Here is a 17,270-nt window from a genome sequence, read left to right as displayed (position 1 = left end):
CAGACAGTAAATGAAATGTGTTTCTTAAGTTCACTTCATTAGCAGATAAATATACAATCGTATCATCAGCGTATTGACTAACTCTGAGTTCGACTCCATCAATTTTAATGCCAGTAATGTTCTTACTTTGCCTTAACATGATACCTAGGATTTCAACTCCAACTAAAAACAAATAGGGTGATAAAGGGCAACCTTGTCTGACACCTTTTTGCAAATTAAAATTGCTTGAAGAATATCCATTGTTAATTACACAACTGGATATGTCCGAGTACATCACTCTAATCCATGTAATGAAGTCGTCTTTAAAACCAAAGGTTTTTAAGCAAGCTATTAAAAAATTCCACTCAATATTGTCAAATGCTTTTTCAAAGTCTATTGACACAGCTAAACCTTTGAATGGTTTCATTTGACAATACTGAATCACATCTTTCAATAGTCGAATATTTTCTCCAATATAACGATTTTTTAAAAAGCCTGTCTGATCAAAATCTATTAAAAAAGGCAGAACTTTCTTAAGTCTATTTGCAAGAACTTTTGCTAAAATTTTATAATCATTGTTCAGAAGTGTGATAGGTCTCCAGTTTTTCAAATGGAGCTTATCTTTACCCTTTTTTGGCAGTAAAGTGATGACACCCCGCTTCATCAGTGTAGACAGCTCTCCATCTATAAAACATGTGTTAAAAACTTGACATAGTATATCTTTTATGTCTTGCCAAAATACCTTGTAGAAATCTATAGGAAGGCCATCACAACCCGGAGTTTTTTCACTTGGAATTGATTTAACAGCCTCGAAACGCTCTTTTTCAAATACCATGCCTTCACAGAGGTTTGCCTGTTCTTCTTTTAGCGTAGGCATTGAAATATTATCAAAAACTTCTTTAATGTCCCTTTCTTCAACTTTACATGATGTATATAAATTTTCATAAAAATCCTTTTCCATAATCAAAATTTCAGATGGGTCACAAACGATCTCGTCATTCTTTTGAAGTTTTTGAATATGTTTTTTGTTGTAATTTCTCTTCTCCAAATTAAAAAAATATTTTGTATTTTTTTCACCATCACTGACCCAAGAAGCCCGGGTTCTAATCATTGATCCCCTAACAAATTCTTCTTGAATTTTAGTTAATTCTGCTTTCTTGTTCAATAACAACTTTTCTAGATCATGATCATCAGGATTTTGATCAAAATCGTTTTGAAGTTTTTCTATTGATTCTGCTAATAATTGGAAGTTATGTTTTAAATCTCGTCTAATCTTTGAAGATAATTCAATACACTTTTGTTTTACTTTAAATTTAACAAACTCCCATAAGTTACAAACACTCATATGAGAGTGCAACTTAATTGTAGATATTATAACTTTTCTTATTTGTTCCCGATTGTATTCTTGTGACAAAAGAGATGTATTCATCTTCCAGAACCCTGGTCCTCTTTTAGGGACCTTCTTAATAACTATTAAGGAAATAGCTGAATGGTCACTCCTGTGCCCATAATGTATATTACAATCCTCAACATAGTTACAAATATTTTTAGAAACCAAGAAATAGTCTAACCTGCTACGTGAGAGTTTGGAGCGCCAAGTAAATTGTAGCTTACTGGGGTTTCTTTCACGCCAAACATCCACAAGATCAAAATCATCTTTTAAGGTTTCTAATGCATCATAACAACGAGGGTGATATCGAACATGAACTGGATACCGATCTAAAACAGGGTTTTGAACAGTGTTCAAATCACCACCTATGAACAAAGGTTCTTCACAATACTCAGTTAATACATCATGTAAATTTTGAAAAACATCCACCTTATCTTTGTTTGGGCCATATAAATTTACAACTGTAAACTTTGTAGTTTCACCATAAGACAAATTAAGCAAAAGTAACCTTCCTTCTTTGTCTCTGTGTACTTCCAAAACATCTAAACCACAGTTGGCTCTTAATAAAATACAGACACCTGCACTGTCCGACTGACCGTGACAAAAATATATTTTATTACCCCATTCACTTGACCACACTGCTTCACAGTTCTCTGTACTGTGTGTCTCTTGTAGTAAGAATAAATCATATTTTTGCCTTCTAAGCCAACTAAATAGACATCTTCATTTCACATCATTAGCTAAACCTCTGACATTGAGAGAGTATAACCTAACCTCTATATTTTCACTCATTGTTCAAATTTGTCATCAATTTAGTTTTCATAGACCTGTACATGCAATCAATTTGCCATTTTATCTGAAGAAGCAAAACTACATACATACAAACTACAAAACTCTGTAGTAAATCCAATAGAGGGTGCTTATAATTAAAACAAAGCAAAGTCTTACTTTGAAACCTTTCATCTAGGCACTTATGACAATCCATTGTTTCTTCTCAAAATTCTCAAAAAAAAATTCTGAAACTCAGGGGGACAAAATAATGTTCGCAAAATTAACTTTCCTCTGCCATTCAAAAAGGCCCTAATCAATGTCCAGTGTTGAAACACGTTCATTTGTACGAATACCATGCTTTTCCCGCATCAACTATACTCTGTCTATAGATCGCGAATAGTCTTGAGTGGTCCTACTGCTCCCTTCCCTCCTTCCTTATACTTGATGACACGGGGGACAGACCAAGGAATAAATGCAAAATGGCCATCTTCGCGCAATTGCTTCACTTTTTTCATCAGCTGTTGGTGTTTTTCGCGCGTCGATTTGTGTACGTCGTCCGATACGAAAATACGATTCCCACCGAATTCTACACCACGTTTGATAATAGCAGTCTTCAGCACCAATTCACGGTCTCCATAACGCAAAAAGCGAACGTGGATGGGGCGCGGTCTTTTGTTTCCCCTGGGTTCATCTGGTCGTACCGTCATCCTCATCGGAGTGCGATGGGCACGATCGATCTCCATAGAGTGCGGGATACCAAGAGCGTCGCGCACAAAGGCATGTACCACTGCCTTACAATCTGAGGCATCCTCCTCCGCACCTTCAGGCACATTGTGTAGGACTACATTGTTCCTTTTGTTTCTATTGACTAAATCTACGATCTGTGTCTCAAGCTTGACAATGGTGGACTTGTCTGCTTTAGATTCAATTTTACATTTCAGTTCCTCCAAATCAAGTTCAAAATGACTCAAACCATGATCCATCTCTGACACATGGTGTTCAATTTCAGCCACCTTAGATTCCACTTATTCTATTCTATCACACAGTTTGTCAAGTTTTGAAGAAACTGATTCAAGAAGTGGCATTTTTGACCAAATGTCCGCAAGCATCGAACTTTCACTGGGCATGTGTAGCATGCGGCCGGAGGGCGCAGGTGCGGTGCCCACCGGCAGCACCGCAGCTTCAGTGGAGGGCGCGGGCGTAGAGCCCACTGGCTTTGCTGTGCGAGGATGCTGTGCAGCCATTTCACAGTCAGTCACACGTGCTTTGACTAGAACAGCGATGTACGATAGAAAAAGTACTTACTTATTTGCTTTTGAGTCCAATGTCACTTGTTCCATCAAAGTCAATATGACGAGGGATTTACACAGTCCATTCAGTCATCTCCAAAATAATCTCCGGGAAAAGCAAAAGTGGCAAAATAGGCCATTAAATCGGGAGAAAATTATCCAGACAACATGCCTTGGTGAAAGTATATAGCGCCCCCCCCCCCCCTTTCTCTTTATTTCTCTTCATTTTCTTTATATGTGACCCTGCATCACAAAACCAACAAAAAGTCGCCAGACATGGATTTTTTAGTTAAGAGCAGATTCTGAAAGAGCAGACTCTAAGCTTTAAAATGATGTATAACTCAATTGAAATGGACTCTTCTAACCTATCTAAATAGTGGAAAGAAAGGACACACTCTGGTAAGTGCAAACTGAGAAAACAGGCTCTGAAGTACAGGATCTATTCAAGCGCTTAATCTTTACTAAGCCATAGCTGTGGGATGAATGGAACCAAAAAACAAGATGTTGACCACTGGAGCAACAACAATGAAGGAATTATCAGAATAAGCTGAAATTAAGCATGCTTCCTTAACTTATTCAGTAAATGATTAATGCCAACTTTCAAAGCAGTAGCATTAATCTTTCCAAAGTTATTGGAGTTGAAAGTGACGAGTATGGACAGGGTCTTTAAGAAACGAAAAGAGGGCTCTATTAAGAGAAACACCAAATAACACTATTCCACCAAAAAGTGTTCGAGAAAACCTGCTGAAAACTCAAATTCCTGTTTGTTTTATGATCCCAAACTTTTACATGATGCAGAAGAAGACTTGCTCTTTCAGAAAATATGAAAAATTCAATATTGGTTAGGTTGACCAATTTCACCTATTTTCAGTCCTCACACAAAATCACTGCTTGCGACTTTTTGTTCGGTTTGTGATGCACGGTCACATATTGTGTTCTGCAGTGACTTACAATCGCTGTGGTCTTTCCATCCAGCTATGGTGACACCAAAATTTTGAAACTTCATATCCTTTGAACAGATTGCCCAATTTTCCTCATACTGTCACTGATGTGTTCTACATATATTGCTGTGCTCACTCAATCCACATGTGTATTTTGGGAAACTTCCCTCTAAGATTTCCATCAGTATATCACCCAGACGAAAAGCTGTGTACCCTCAAAGATATTACCTTTGTTTCATCCCTCTTTCCCCGCACACCAGGCCAGGATAGTACCCTCAAGTCATTTTCAACGGTCACTGACAAGGCCAACAAAGACCTCGGCATGGCAGCTTACAACAGGACTATGGGAAAGAAGAAAGGATCGAGGCGAGAAATGCGCCGCATGAGACCAATTACAGCCTTTGCAGCAGGTAGGTGTGAGGTGGAGAGAGCATTTACTCACCTTCTCATTGCACATTATGCCTCCAGGTATGTAGAGCAGCAACAAAGGTCCTTCATTCCTGTTAATCTTGGGCTTTCTTCCAGATGCTTTTCCACTTATCTTATACCCCATTTGTACTGCTGGCGAAATATGGAGCCTCCTCGGGGAGGTTAAAAACCCGCTGGAAAAAGCAGTCGCTTGTCTTGTTTATACAGTGTACTGCTCTGCACTGCCCACCTAAAGCAGGCCCTTATTGGCCATTTTCATTGTAACCCAGTTTCCCTCTGATAAACAGCACGGGCTTTTGAGTTTCCTATGCAGCCACAAACATGACTGAGCATGAAAGTGTTGCAAGTTGAGTTGCATTATCAGCGGCGGTTGGTCACAACGTCTCATTTGTTTACAATAGCTGGTGATGAACTTCAGTGATTAACTTTCCGATTGGCAAAAAAGTTGCTTCTCGAAACCTGGAGCGTCTACACAGCAGCCAAGGCTCATGGGCCCGAATTCACGAAGGTGGTGCAATCTTTGTCCATGGTTTAAACCATGGACAAAGACCGTAGTTTTGAATGGGGCGCCAAGTGTTGAATGGCCTATTTCTTCACGAAATCAGACATTTTGTCGACATTGCGTCGACAAAATGTCTGATTTCGTAATGAAATAGGCGATGCGACACCTGGCACCCCATACAGACTATGGTCTTTGTCCATGGTTTAAACCATGGACAAAGATTGCACCACCTTAGTGAATTCGGGCCTTTGAGGCTGCTATAAGAGGCTGTGTGAAGTTGTTTAGAACCAGTTTCCGTGGTAATGAATGGTTGTGACATCACACTTTGGTACTCTATACAATTGGAAGAGAGTATATCTTGTGCGTAATCCTACTTCCTGACAGTTGATTTGGGAATATCTGTGCAAGGGGAGCACAGAAACAAGCAAGTGGATATGCCAAGTGCTGAGCCGAATTAATGATGATAATGGATAATGCAATCAACATGACGTTTGTTCCTTGTATTCTCTCTTACTTTGCTCTTCAACGTTCATCTACTGTGCAGAGAAGAGTCATGAGGGAGAGTGGGACACCATCGCAGCGTGTCACCAGGCCACGCCCATGGTTACCACCTGGAACTACCAGCACACCACCATGGGCAAACACAAGCTGAAACATGACCGGTTCAAAGGTCAACATGGAGTGGAGGCCACAGTGAGTTCTTCATCTTCATGCAGACTGTCTCTGCATTGAATATGGACATTATCTGGAGAGCTCTGGAAAGTGTTTGATGCTGTTTAGAGGGAAACAAAAGAAAACTCTTTTGACTAGATGAGTACAGTTACTTTGTGTTGTACCAATTCTTATGTACAACAGAGCTATGAGAAATGTACATTGTATGATAAAAGTCATTTGCACTCTCTTCAGTTACAAAGAATGACAAGGGGCAAGGGTCATACAGTTGTACCTTTATGATTTAGTGAGTTAAGGTTAAGGGTTAGGAGATTCCTATGACACTTTATTACAGGCCCTGTAATTATCCCCTTTCTTTACCAATAAAATGAACCAAGTAAACCTAGATACTACTAAGCACATTTTTTTTTTCGTCACAAGTGCTATATTAAGAGGAAGATTTTCTGTGAGACCAATATTTTTGCAGTACACAGCTGATTTTGTGATAATATTTATCTTGACAGGCCATTGATATTTCGTCATGTGGCAACTTTGTGGCTGTTGGCTGGAGCACAGGACATGCTGACGTGTACAACATTCAGTCAGGGATGCACAGGGGATCATTTGGGACGAAAAGAGGTGAGCAGACAGTACCTGTGACAGTCAGTAGCATTTTTGTTGAGTTGGTGTAACTGTGGAAATGTTTGCATATTTATTTATCTATCTTTCTGTCTATGTATAAGTTGTTTCTGTCTTTCTATCTGTCTGCCCACCTGCCGATTATCTGTCTATCTATCTACCTACCTACCTACCTTCCTATCTAATTATCTAAATATCTATCTATTTATCTATCCATCTATCTATCTATCTACCTATCTATCTATCTATCTATCTATCTATCTATCTATCTAACTATCTATTTGTATCTCTACCCACATATCTATTTCTTTGATGTATATGTGTATCTATTACATTAACATGTAACATTGTAATGTGAGAACAGATTAGGATTGATATTTTGTTGTTGTTGTGCAGGGTGGTCCAGCAAGCTCAGAATCTGAGAATATTGCAGAAATTGTATGTGCGCGGAGTGCACATCACGAGCAAGTAGTACGCAATATTTCACAGCTTATCTCTATTTGTTCTGCTTACATTCAGTGTTCTCTGTCATGTTTTGCACACAAATGTGACCCGCTACAACAAAAGGATTCTAAAGTCGCTGAAGGGTGACCCGAGAAAATCGAGTTTGAAGTCAGATCATCAAAATCCGTCAAAACATTCGGATTTCTGTTTTTGACATAATTTTGTAGTCTTATGCATCTTCTATCATCTGCCGAAATTTTGAAGCTAAATGAGCAAAGGAAAGGCAAGAAAATAGCATTTTTCAGGGCCATGATTTTCTGACTTTGAACAGAACAGAAACGTGTCCGAAGGTTTGGATTTAGCGCCGCAGCTAGACTCCGCCCCTAGCAATGAGGGAATGATCTCATTGGTCAGTGCGTGGCATCCTGGTCACTGATTGGTTGTGCGTAGACTGCTGGCGCTAAGCTTGAATGAACATCGCAGAGGTTGTTAGGAGCGTACCTTCTATTTTCAAACGGTGAAAATTGTCTTACTTCCCCTTGATCATGATAGCGTTGGAAGGAAAATTTTGAAGGTGGTTTTCTCGAAACGCTGATTTCTTAAACCACGCGACACGCGCTAATAAAATCATCCATATCTCCGCAACCGAGTACTTTTATGAGTCATGTTATATACGACATTGAAGTGGAAGTGTAAGGGAATACGATATTGAAGTGGAAGAGTAAGGGAATAATGTCATGTCATTTTCAGAAAATTGCCCTCCCCCAACTTTCAGATCCTTTTGTTGCAAGGGGTCACAAATATGTAAGTACCAGGTACACAATTGTAGTTTGATGTTTTTTACGTTTTGCACATGCTTTTTTTCGTTTTTGAATACATTTTATTCTTAACTTGAGGATGTTGCACAGCATGTTGCTGGCTTTTGAGGATGTTGCACAAGAATTTGAGCTTGTTGCAGCATCATGCTGAAACCCCTTGTGGACCACCCTGGTTGTGGATTACTGGTTCTGTTTTTCAGAAGTAAAAAAAAAAAACAACAAAAAAAACCCTACTCAGTCTGCATATCACTGACAAAACCTTTGCTGACCCTTTTTCCCTGCTGTCCAGCACATCAAGGGGCTATCCGTGGTCTGGCTATTAATGGTCTAAACCAGGTTCTCATGTCCGGCGGCGCCGACTGCCAGCTCAAGTTTTGGAACTTCAAGAAGAAGAATCAACTGAAGACACTAAAGCTGGATGTTGCCATCAGTCAGCTGCTGCTTCACAGGGAGAGGTGGGAGTCTGGGTTAAACCAAAGATGTTGGATGATGTGATTAACTGTGTGTGTGTCAAGTTCGTACTCCCGACTATGTCAATGACTTGCCGACTTCTCATATTTTGCTAAAATGCACAAACCGATTGATAGATAACATTATACAACGTCCAAGTAGATCCTTGTAATTTGATTGGAGGATTGTTGGTGACGTGGTATTCAATAAGTACTCCATTCAACGCACCGTGCAATTTTGGTTCTATTTTTGCGTGCAAATTGGTTCAATTTTTTCGCTCTATTCCACGGTTCGAGAAATTGCATGTACTGTGTGTTGCATATTGAGGATCGCATGCAGCTGTAGCGCAGTGTACGTGTGCGGTACATGCATGCACGTATGTAGGCCTATGTAGTGCTAGTGTACGAGCGCTATCTGTGACCTGTATCTACACTGATTGCACAAGCCAGAAAGAGAATCGCAGTGGATCCACATGTAAGTATGGCTATATTTTTCATACATATATAGACTTCTAGGCCTACTTAGACCTACCCAACAATCCTCCAACCAAATAACAAAGATCTACTTGGACGTTGTATAAAACAAATAGTGTGTGGTCTTTACTCGTACAATGGAACGAGATTTCGCACTCGGTGAAAGATGAGGCGCACTATTCAACTCGGTTTCGCCTCATTGAATAGAGCGCCTCTATCTTTCACTTCGTGCGAAATCTCGTACCATTGCACTTGTGACCATTCACTATTTGTATAATAACCCACAGTACATTGAAAGTGTCATACACAGTTTCCTTCCTTATACATATACATTGTAGATTGGGGTGCAGTGCAACTGAATAGTGGTGCTCCACAGGCATTCTTGAAGTGTATTCTGATTTTCTGTCAAAGTTGTGCATTCAAAAAGTCATGCCTCCCAGACCTGTATGACAAAATAATTGAAAGGCAGAAGAATTCTGGCTTGGAGTTATGTTTTTAATACTGGCCATTTGCAAGAAAAGTAGCCATAGCTTTGTCATAAAATTCACTTCACAGCAAAGCCTGAAACAACAACTTTACAACTTTACTGTACTGCTTGTGTCGCATAATCTCTCCTGTAAAAAGTTAACATATTTGTGACCAAAGTATTTTCTAGTTTGCCATCTCTGAGTAATGTGGAACACAAGGGCCCGAATTCACGAAGGTGGTACAAACAAAACCATGGTTTAAACCATGGACAAAAACCATGGAGTGCCAAGTGTCGCATGGAATATTTCGTCACGAAATCAGTCATTTCGTCGATGAAATTATTACTTTGTAACAAAATGACAACATTTTGTAACTAAATGAACATTTCGTCCACGGAATGATAATTTCGTTAACGAAACCTGTCATTTTATCGACGAAATGACCAATTTCGTAACGAAATATTCCGTGCGACACTTGGCGCTCCATGGTTTTTGTCCATGGTTTAAACCATGGTTTTGTTTGTACCACCTTCGTGAATTCGGGCCAAGAGGTCTACACCATGGCACACAAGGAGTTAATGTACAGATCCCCATATTGTAGCTACTACCACAATAACAAGGTTAACAACTTAGTAAATATATATACAGCTGTATGTTTATATATTTATCATAATGATTATAATTGTGATTATGTTGGTAATGATATTGCTATGATGTTGATGATGGTGAGAATAATGAAAAAGCAAATGTGACAAAGAACCCTTCTGTTTTCTGCTTTATAACGTCTGAATTTTCCTGCAGTTCTATGCTTGCTGTTGCCAGTGACGATTTCTCTGTAACCGTGGTGGATGCTGACTTGAGGCGCATCGTCCGAAAGTTCTCGGGGCATCGCAACAGAATAACAGACATGGTAGGGAAGAGTGTTGAGACATTGTATGAAAGATGACAGTTGACTTCTGATGAATGGCTAGTACATACACTTACGCATACACTCTGCATCAAAACATATAAATGATTAATTGGATTGATTATGGCACAAATAGAATGGTTGTCAATGCCAAAAGATAGTAGTGCTTGTATTGATTGTACTGCTCCGTGCATCTGTGCTATATTTGGGCACAGAGGTGCAAAGTGTGAAAATGAAATATTTTCACATGGGGTTCATTTCTTTGTGCCCATGCCAGTGAATATTTTGTCACAATTGCTATGTATGTGCTGCAGACCCCTGCTTTCTGCCTATCAGTCCTTCCTTCACTCTCTTTGTGCTCCTTCCTGATATTTCTTGCCATTTTGTCTGTATCTTTTTTCCTCCATCACTTTGTGCTTGTGTGTGCAAGCTTCTATGTAATATGTAATTATCTCATCATTATTCCATTGTCTTTTTACTTTCAAGTGATTGAGTGGCCCATATCTCTACAGGCTTGTCTTTTACATGGACCTCTCTCTTCCAATAACAGTGATATTGTTCTAACATTTTTACATGTAGCTTATACGATTGCATTTTTTTTTAAGCTTTCAAATGTGTAATCATATGTTTTGTATAACTTATTATTTTTTTTTTTTAGTTACTGTATGTGAAAGAAATTATGTGAATGTGGAACTAAAGGTTGAATTGAAATGAATTGAATTGAATTTGTTTAACTTCTCTGTCTTGCAGGCATTCAGTCAAGATGCCCGGTGGCTGATCACTTCCTCGATGGACTGCACAGTGAGAACGTGGGATCTGCCAACTGCACAGTAAGCCTTTCACCCCTTTCAGCCACCTACATCTCATTGGATACAATGCTTATGTGTGGAATGTGTGATGTATTGGGCATTTTAATGCAACAATAAGGGGGGGGGGGGACACAGTGGTGATAAATGCATCGATGGAGAGTGATAGGAATGATAACTTAATGAGACTGAGTTCAGAAGCCCAAACATATTAAACGATTTCCTCCGAGTTTGACATTTTATGTAGATTTTACACTGGTTCCTATGGGTTACTAAAGCCAATGGGTCAAATGAAATGATTGGCTGGATGTCAGTGATGCAGGCTTTATTATCCCCTCTAAGAACGATGAAGTGGATGTGATTATGATTGATTATGATGTAATGAGGAAAAAGAAGCTCAATTTTTTTAGAGGTATAAATTTGAATTGAGACATCCATTCAAACTTGTCAACAACAAATCAAGGATATTATGTTCTTGCCAACATACATAATCATGTATGTGAATGCCCATCACACAGCATGGGGAAACAGGGGTACACTTGATGTTTTTGGTGTATTACCTTCCCCACCCCAACACTCAAACAGTCAGATAGAAGCTACTCTTTCAGTATAGAGAAAAGTACTTGTTTATTTTTTTTTTCAGAGTTTTAGTTTTTGTTGGTAGTGGTCATACATCGGCAACACAAGTAGGGCTGGTTCCCTGTACAAAATATAGAAACTATCACCTACCATTTCGTGCACAAAGCTAATATTGAGACCCTCTCCCCGTCTCCTTCACTACACTATCCATCAGGCTGGTGGATTGTTTTATGCTGGATGTTGCAGCAACAAGTCTCGCTTTCTCACCAACAAACGACTTCCTAGCCACAACACATGTGGACGATCTCGGCATATACCTGTGGTGAGTTGTGAGATAGTTACAGGGATGTTATTTCCAGCTGAAAATTCATATTGATGTAAATGATTTCAGGTTCAATTGTAGGATCACTACATGTGATTTGCAGGATACAGGTATGTGTGTGCTAATATTGTGTCTATTCATTATTCCCATTCAGCATGCTAGTTTGTACATCTTACCAATTTTACACATAAAAAGAATCTAGTAGATAACAAAATCTGTGTCTAACAGCAGAATAGTAAAATTGAAGTGTCCAAATTTGATGTTTTACTGCAATTCATATCCATTCAAGTGGACTATAAAATTTGTTTACAGTGTGCTGAACTAAAGGTTCATGTCGTATAAGTCGATACATCGTAAAGGGTCTGTGCAATCCAAATGTATGTTGACCTCTATTGTTACCTTGGTGTGCACATAACCAAATTACTAAATGCTTCATGATGGTTTATTCATCATATATATCATATTTTAATGCAAATATTACTAAAAAATTTTTTGATGTAGTAGTAAAGGAAGTGTAAGGTACGTAATTGTGTCTGTTGATCAGCTCAAATTTATACAAGAGTATAATGTAACTTTTCTTGTGCATAAATGATATTGCCTGGCAAACATGCTACATTTATGATGTGGTCTTCCAGTTCAAGAGTCTTTTTACAGTAAAATGAGGAATGTTCGTGTGCATTTTAATTTTGTAAATTTCGCGAGAGCCAAGATTCGTGAAATTAAAATGCACTTGAAAGTTCTTGTCTACACCATATTCATAGAATGTTAGAGGCAACTCGCGAAAATATTGCGTTTAACAGTATCCTTTAGAATCATGATGTGATTCTGGCAATGGATTGTAAAGTTCATATTGGATACAACCTCTTGTTTCTCTCATTATTATCTGTCCAGGTCCAACAAGACGCTGTATAACCACATAACCCTGAAACCCCTCCCAGCTGATTATGTACCTTCTACCGTCTCCCTACCCGGCACTGATCCCACCACAGGTGACTCCTCTAATAACTCTTTGTGTGCCAAGGAATTTTGACAATGTGTGCAACATCATGGGGTTTTCTGTGCCAATCAGCACTCAAAGCACACAAAAGGTTAAAGATGTCTGGTGTCATTCCATCTGATTTTGGTTTTTGGTTTGTTTGTTTGTTTGTTTGTTTGTTTGTTTTTTGTGTGTTTTTTTTTTTCTGTGAAGGACTGATAGTCAAATGTGAACTTGAACCCTTGGTAAATTCTATGATATATATGTTTCATATGTGCACTTTTTATTTCTCCTGGGTGATTGCATTGAAACGTGTTTATATCTTATAGATGCATGCTCATTGCACAAAGATGGACCATCCTATTGGGTGCTAATTGCCAAGTCAGAGTCACCATGTTGATAAATTTGTGATCGATGAGAATCCTGCAGGAGAAACTTGCCCAGTGATACAAAATTGTATGACTGAATTCTACATTTTGGGCTTTTGTTTTTGTCCGTCTAATGAATTTTGTTGCCACATATCTATTCTCCCTCCAGTGAAGGAGGAAGGAGGAATCTTGTTCTGTATGGGTGGCAGTGGTCACTTATCAATATGTGAAATGTCATTCAATCAAATTGCAGCACTAGTTCACAGGGACACTCATGTATGATTTATCATCAATGCATGCCTCAATAAATTGTATAATTTTAAATCAATTTTCACTGTTTCATTCCACCACACTCAGAGCGCCCTGCTCCTGACGATGAGGAAGATGAAGAGGACTCCGACATCGAGGAGGGCATTGAGCTGAGAGAATTCAAGTCACCAGAGCAAATTGGGGAGGAGCTGATCACACTTTCTCTTCTTCCAAACTCTCGGTGGCAGAGTCTAACACATCTAGACCTCATCAAGGTGGGTATTGAATTACTGTACCAGCTGAAATTTTTGGAAACTGGATACATTCTCGAATTTCTACTTAGCAGAGATTTTCTCATGTTGTTAATGTGATAAACAAACACACAATCTGCAAGAATCTTCATGATTGAAGGAGACAGATATGAAGAGTAATAATAAGAAGAATTTTGCAGTTACGAGAGGGTGTAATACAGCAATTGTACATTTATTATCATGAAATGAATAAGAATAAGAAACCACTAATGATACTAGTACTGACTGTTCTTTATTGGTGAGTCCTGGTCCATATACAAGTAGTTTTCCTGCATTCCCAGTACTGTGTACCTGCATGTTGTTATGCCCCAGTTATTGCAGCAGCAGCAACAGCAGCAACAACAACAACAACAACAACAACAACAACATGGCCTATGCAGCTTGCTAGACCTAGATAATAACTAATTGCATGTGGATGTGATCTAGCTCTTGCATGGTTAGTGATTTTTTGTTGTTGTTGTTGTTGTTGTTGTTGTTGTTGTTGTTGTTGTTGTTGTTGTTGTTGTTGTTGTTGTTGTTGTTGTTGTTGTTGTTGTGTTCTATTCTTTTTCTGATATGGATATTGGCAATGTCCAAAGGCTGGTCTGCTAAAATGTGCATTCCAAAAGTGCAAGCAAATAAACATGTATGTAAACATCATTGACAACTATAACTGACATTTAAACTTGACCAGAACCTTTTACTTCATTTTAAAGAGGACCTCAAGGCTATGGAAGAGCTACAAATATCAGGTACAGGCGACTCACATTTTTACAAAGTCCTCAGGGCCAGCAGTCTTCTTTTGTCACATCGAAATTTTGTTATAGCCAAACAGTAAAGTATACAATATATAGACAGTAATTTTGGGACCTGAATTTTAATTTCACTATATGAAAACAAGCAATTCATTAAAGCTGTTTTTGTTTTGGCAGATATGTACTGTGCTGTAAAAGTGGATATTTTCATGCAAGTAATTTTTCCCACTTTGCTGGGTAAAATGAGTTTTGCGTGTTTTTATTTCCGCGGAATCATGACATCAGCTACTAGAACAAGCAAAAATATTTTTACAGTTTTATATTCGTGCTAGTTTCTGATTGCACCAAGTGCGTGAAAATTTAAACAACATGAAAATGTCCACTTTACTGTATTTGAATCACGTTGTGGTACTGTAGCATAATGTTATTCTGGAATATTTCTGTGCCTTTCACCCCTATTCTGTTCATCTTGCAGAAGCGGAATAAACCAAAACACCCTCCAAAAGCCCCCAAGGCAGCTCCATTCTTCCTCCCCACCATCGCTGGCCTCACACCAAAGTTTGCTGCGCCCGAAGAAGATGAAGCTGAGAAGGTACGTAAAAAGGGGGAAGAAATAATAAGATTTGTCAAATTGACTTTTTAATTAACCCACTGAGGACGAGCTTATTTTGCTAGAGTACACATTTTCCATAGACATCTGCTCAAGTTTACTAGGGGCTAGTTTTCAGTGAATTATCAAAATGCTCCTGATATTGTGACATGAGTTGTTCTGCATTCTTCATAGAATTAATGTTTGTCACAATGACTTTGAACATTCAGTGGCTGGTACCTGTTGATTGTTGATATCAGCATGAGTGCTTCATAGGACTGTTTAGCGTCTACTCATGAGGATACAGGCATCAGCAGAAATGAAGTGTAAATGCTTTTCATTTCTTTTTTATTCTTCTCTCCCCCCAAAAAAAAAGTTGCTGGAGACATTGTGTTATTGTATTGTTAGTCTGTATGTCTGTCCATCCATTGGGAATGCAGTCTCCAGTGGGATTGTGATCTATTAGTGTAGAAGTATAGAAATGAGGTACGCTGTAGGAACCATTTTGTTCAAGTAAAGATATGTCTGTCTTCAAGGACAAAAGTCGGCATGAGTAAACTGAATCTGAATGTTTATGTCAATATAGTGATCATGTTTAGGAGACAACAGACAACAGATTTGAGATCTATAATGTTTGTTTTATGTTTTTAGTGCTATCTGGGGCAAATTATTTGTATAGGGCCCCATTTCTCTCTCTCTCTCTTCTTTCGATCTTTAAAATAACAAGCAACAACAACAGTATCGTGGCTGGCCATGAGTGGAAATTGAAGTTTTCGAGCTGCAAATTTGTATTTATGGATCGTCTTCATGTAACCGTCCTAAAAATTTGAAACCCAATCCCAACATTGTATTTAGTGTTTTGCCTGTATTGTATGGAGACTACAAGGGAAAATCAGTGTTTTATGTGTATAACTATGGAGTTTACATAGTAGATGAGAGGAGCTTTGCATCTTCTGCACATACCTGCGTTGCCTTGATAATCACCAAGGATGTATCTTGTCATTTGTGGGTCTATGTTTTATCTCTGTGTGTTTATGTGTGTGCAGCCAACATCACAAGTCATCAGCATGTCTAGTGTGGAGCTGAAATCAGATCTGTGCAACCTTTTGGAGCAAGGCAACTCACCCAAGCACTGTGAGTGTTAAATAGGATGAAGACTAGCAGGACCATTTCCCCTAGGACCAGTACTGTACCATTAACAGGGTATCCCCTTTCAGGACACTCTGTCGAGTCACCTCCACCACTTTTTTGCATTGATAATGTTGTAAGGTTGTTTTTTTGTCACAACACATTGGGCTCACAGGTTGAGATATTAATTGCCTGCTCTCTGTTTGTAAATATGATTATCCATCTGTAAAGATGCTTCTAATTGTAATGGGAATAGACATAGTTAATCATCAATAATGTATTCTGTTGGCAATCTAAGTCCATTTCATGAGATACTTTATAGAGTAACTTGAAATAATTAGTATTACCATGCCAACAATTAAAAATTCATTAAGCAAAACCTTTTGAGCTGTACCAGGGCTATGTACCATAATGTAAATGTAAAGATGAGAGATGTTGATAAAAATTGTCATTTTCATCACCCACAGATAAAGCTATATTGGAGCATCTCAAAGCCATGTCGCCCTCTCGTGTTGACCTTGAGATGAGGTCTCTTGACCCCATCGGGGGCGGGTCAGTGCTGGCAATGCGGCAATTTATTGCCTTTCTGAATCACCTCCTGGCCACAAATCGTGACTTTGAGCTCGTCCAGGCATACCTCTCCCGTTTCCTACAGGTAAAGTCGATGCGACTCTGTACTCTCACAGGATAATCTGTATGGGTTACACCACACATCTTTGTAACAAAGTTATTTTCCCATTTCCTGGCACCTTGGTTACATTATTTGACTCATTCAAACTGTGGTATATGATTGATTTATGTCACATATTATATCGTAAAGTTGGGCATTACGTACCTTTGATGGAAAAATCTTGGGATACATTGTTTAAAAATTGCTCCTTCCATCAATAAAATCTGATTTGTAAAAGTCTATTCTATTCCGAACTGTTGATTTCATGAATTTTGTGCTGGATAAGCCACTTTTATCTGTACTGGCTCTGAATATTTTTACACTGTCCTCCTCATACAGTATGTATGTACTGTAGAGCATATTAAAGGCACATAGTCCCTGTAGTGTA

The 17,270-nt window shown here is 38.7% G+C and overlaps 1 protein-coding gene across 1 annotated transcript in view; it reads left to right on the top strand.

Annotated features, from left to right (window-relative positions):
• Positions 1 to 17,270, top strand: part of LOC140237282 (WD repeat-containing protein 36-like) — a 29,271-nt gene that overhangs the window by 9,530 nt on the left and 2,471 nt on the right. Inside the window, exons 10-21 of the mRNA XM_072317226.1 lie at positions 4,631 to 4,780; positions 5,846 to 5,994; positions 6,477 to 6,591; positions 8,143 to 8,308; positions 10,045 to 10,153; positions 10,901 to 10,980; positions 11,750 to 11,857; positions 12,749 to 12,846; positions 13,559 to 13,725; positions 14,971 to 15,087; positions 16,131 to 16,218; positions 16,680 to 16,867. Coding sequence (XP_072173327.1) covers positions 4,631 to 4,780; positions 5,846 to 5,994; positions 6,477 to 6,591; positions 8,143 to 8,308; positions 10,045 to 10,153; positions 10,901 to 10,980; positions 11,750 to 11,857; positions 12,749 to 12,846; positions 13,559 to 13,725; positions 14,971 to 15,087; positions 16,131 to 16,218; positions 16,680 to 16,867 — 1,535 coding nt within the window. The remainder of the gene's footprint in view (positions 1 to 4,630; positions 4,781 to 5,845; positions 5,995 to 6,476; positions 6,592 to 8,142; positions 8,309 to 10,044; positions 10,154 to 10,900; positions 10,981 to 11,749; positions 11,858 to 12,748; positions 12,847 to 13,558; positions 13,726 to 14,970; positions 15,088 to 16,130; positions 16,219 to 16,679; positions 16,868 to 17,270) is intronic.

This window comes from Diadema setosum, chromosome 13 (assembly GCF_964275005.1).
Source record: "Diadema setosum chromosome 13, eeDiaSeto1, whole genome shotgun sequence".
NCBI lineage: Eukaryota > Metazoa > Echinodermata > Echinoidea > Diadematoida > Diadematidae > Diadema > Diadema setosum.
The sequence above is the reverse complement of the archived record's forward strand: the minus strand, read 5'-3'. Positions and strand labels throughout refer to the sequence as shown.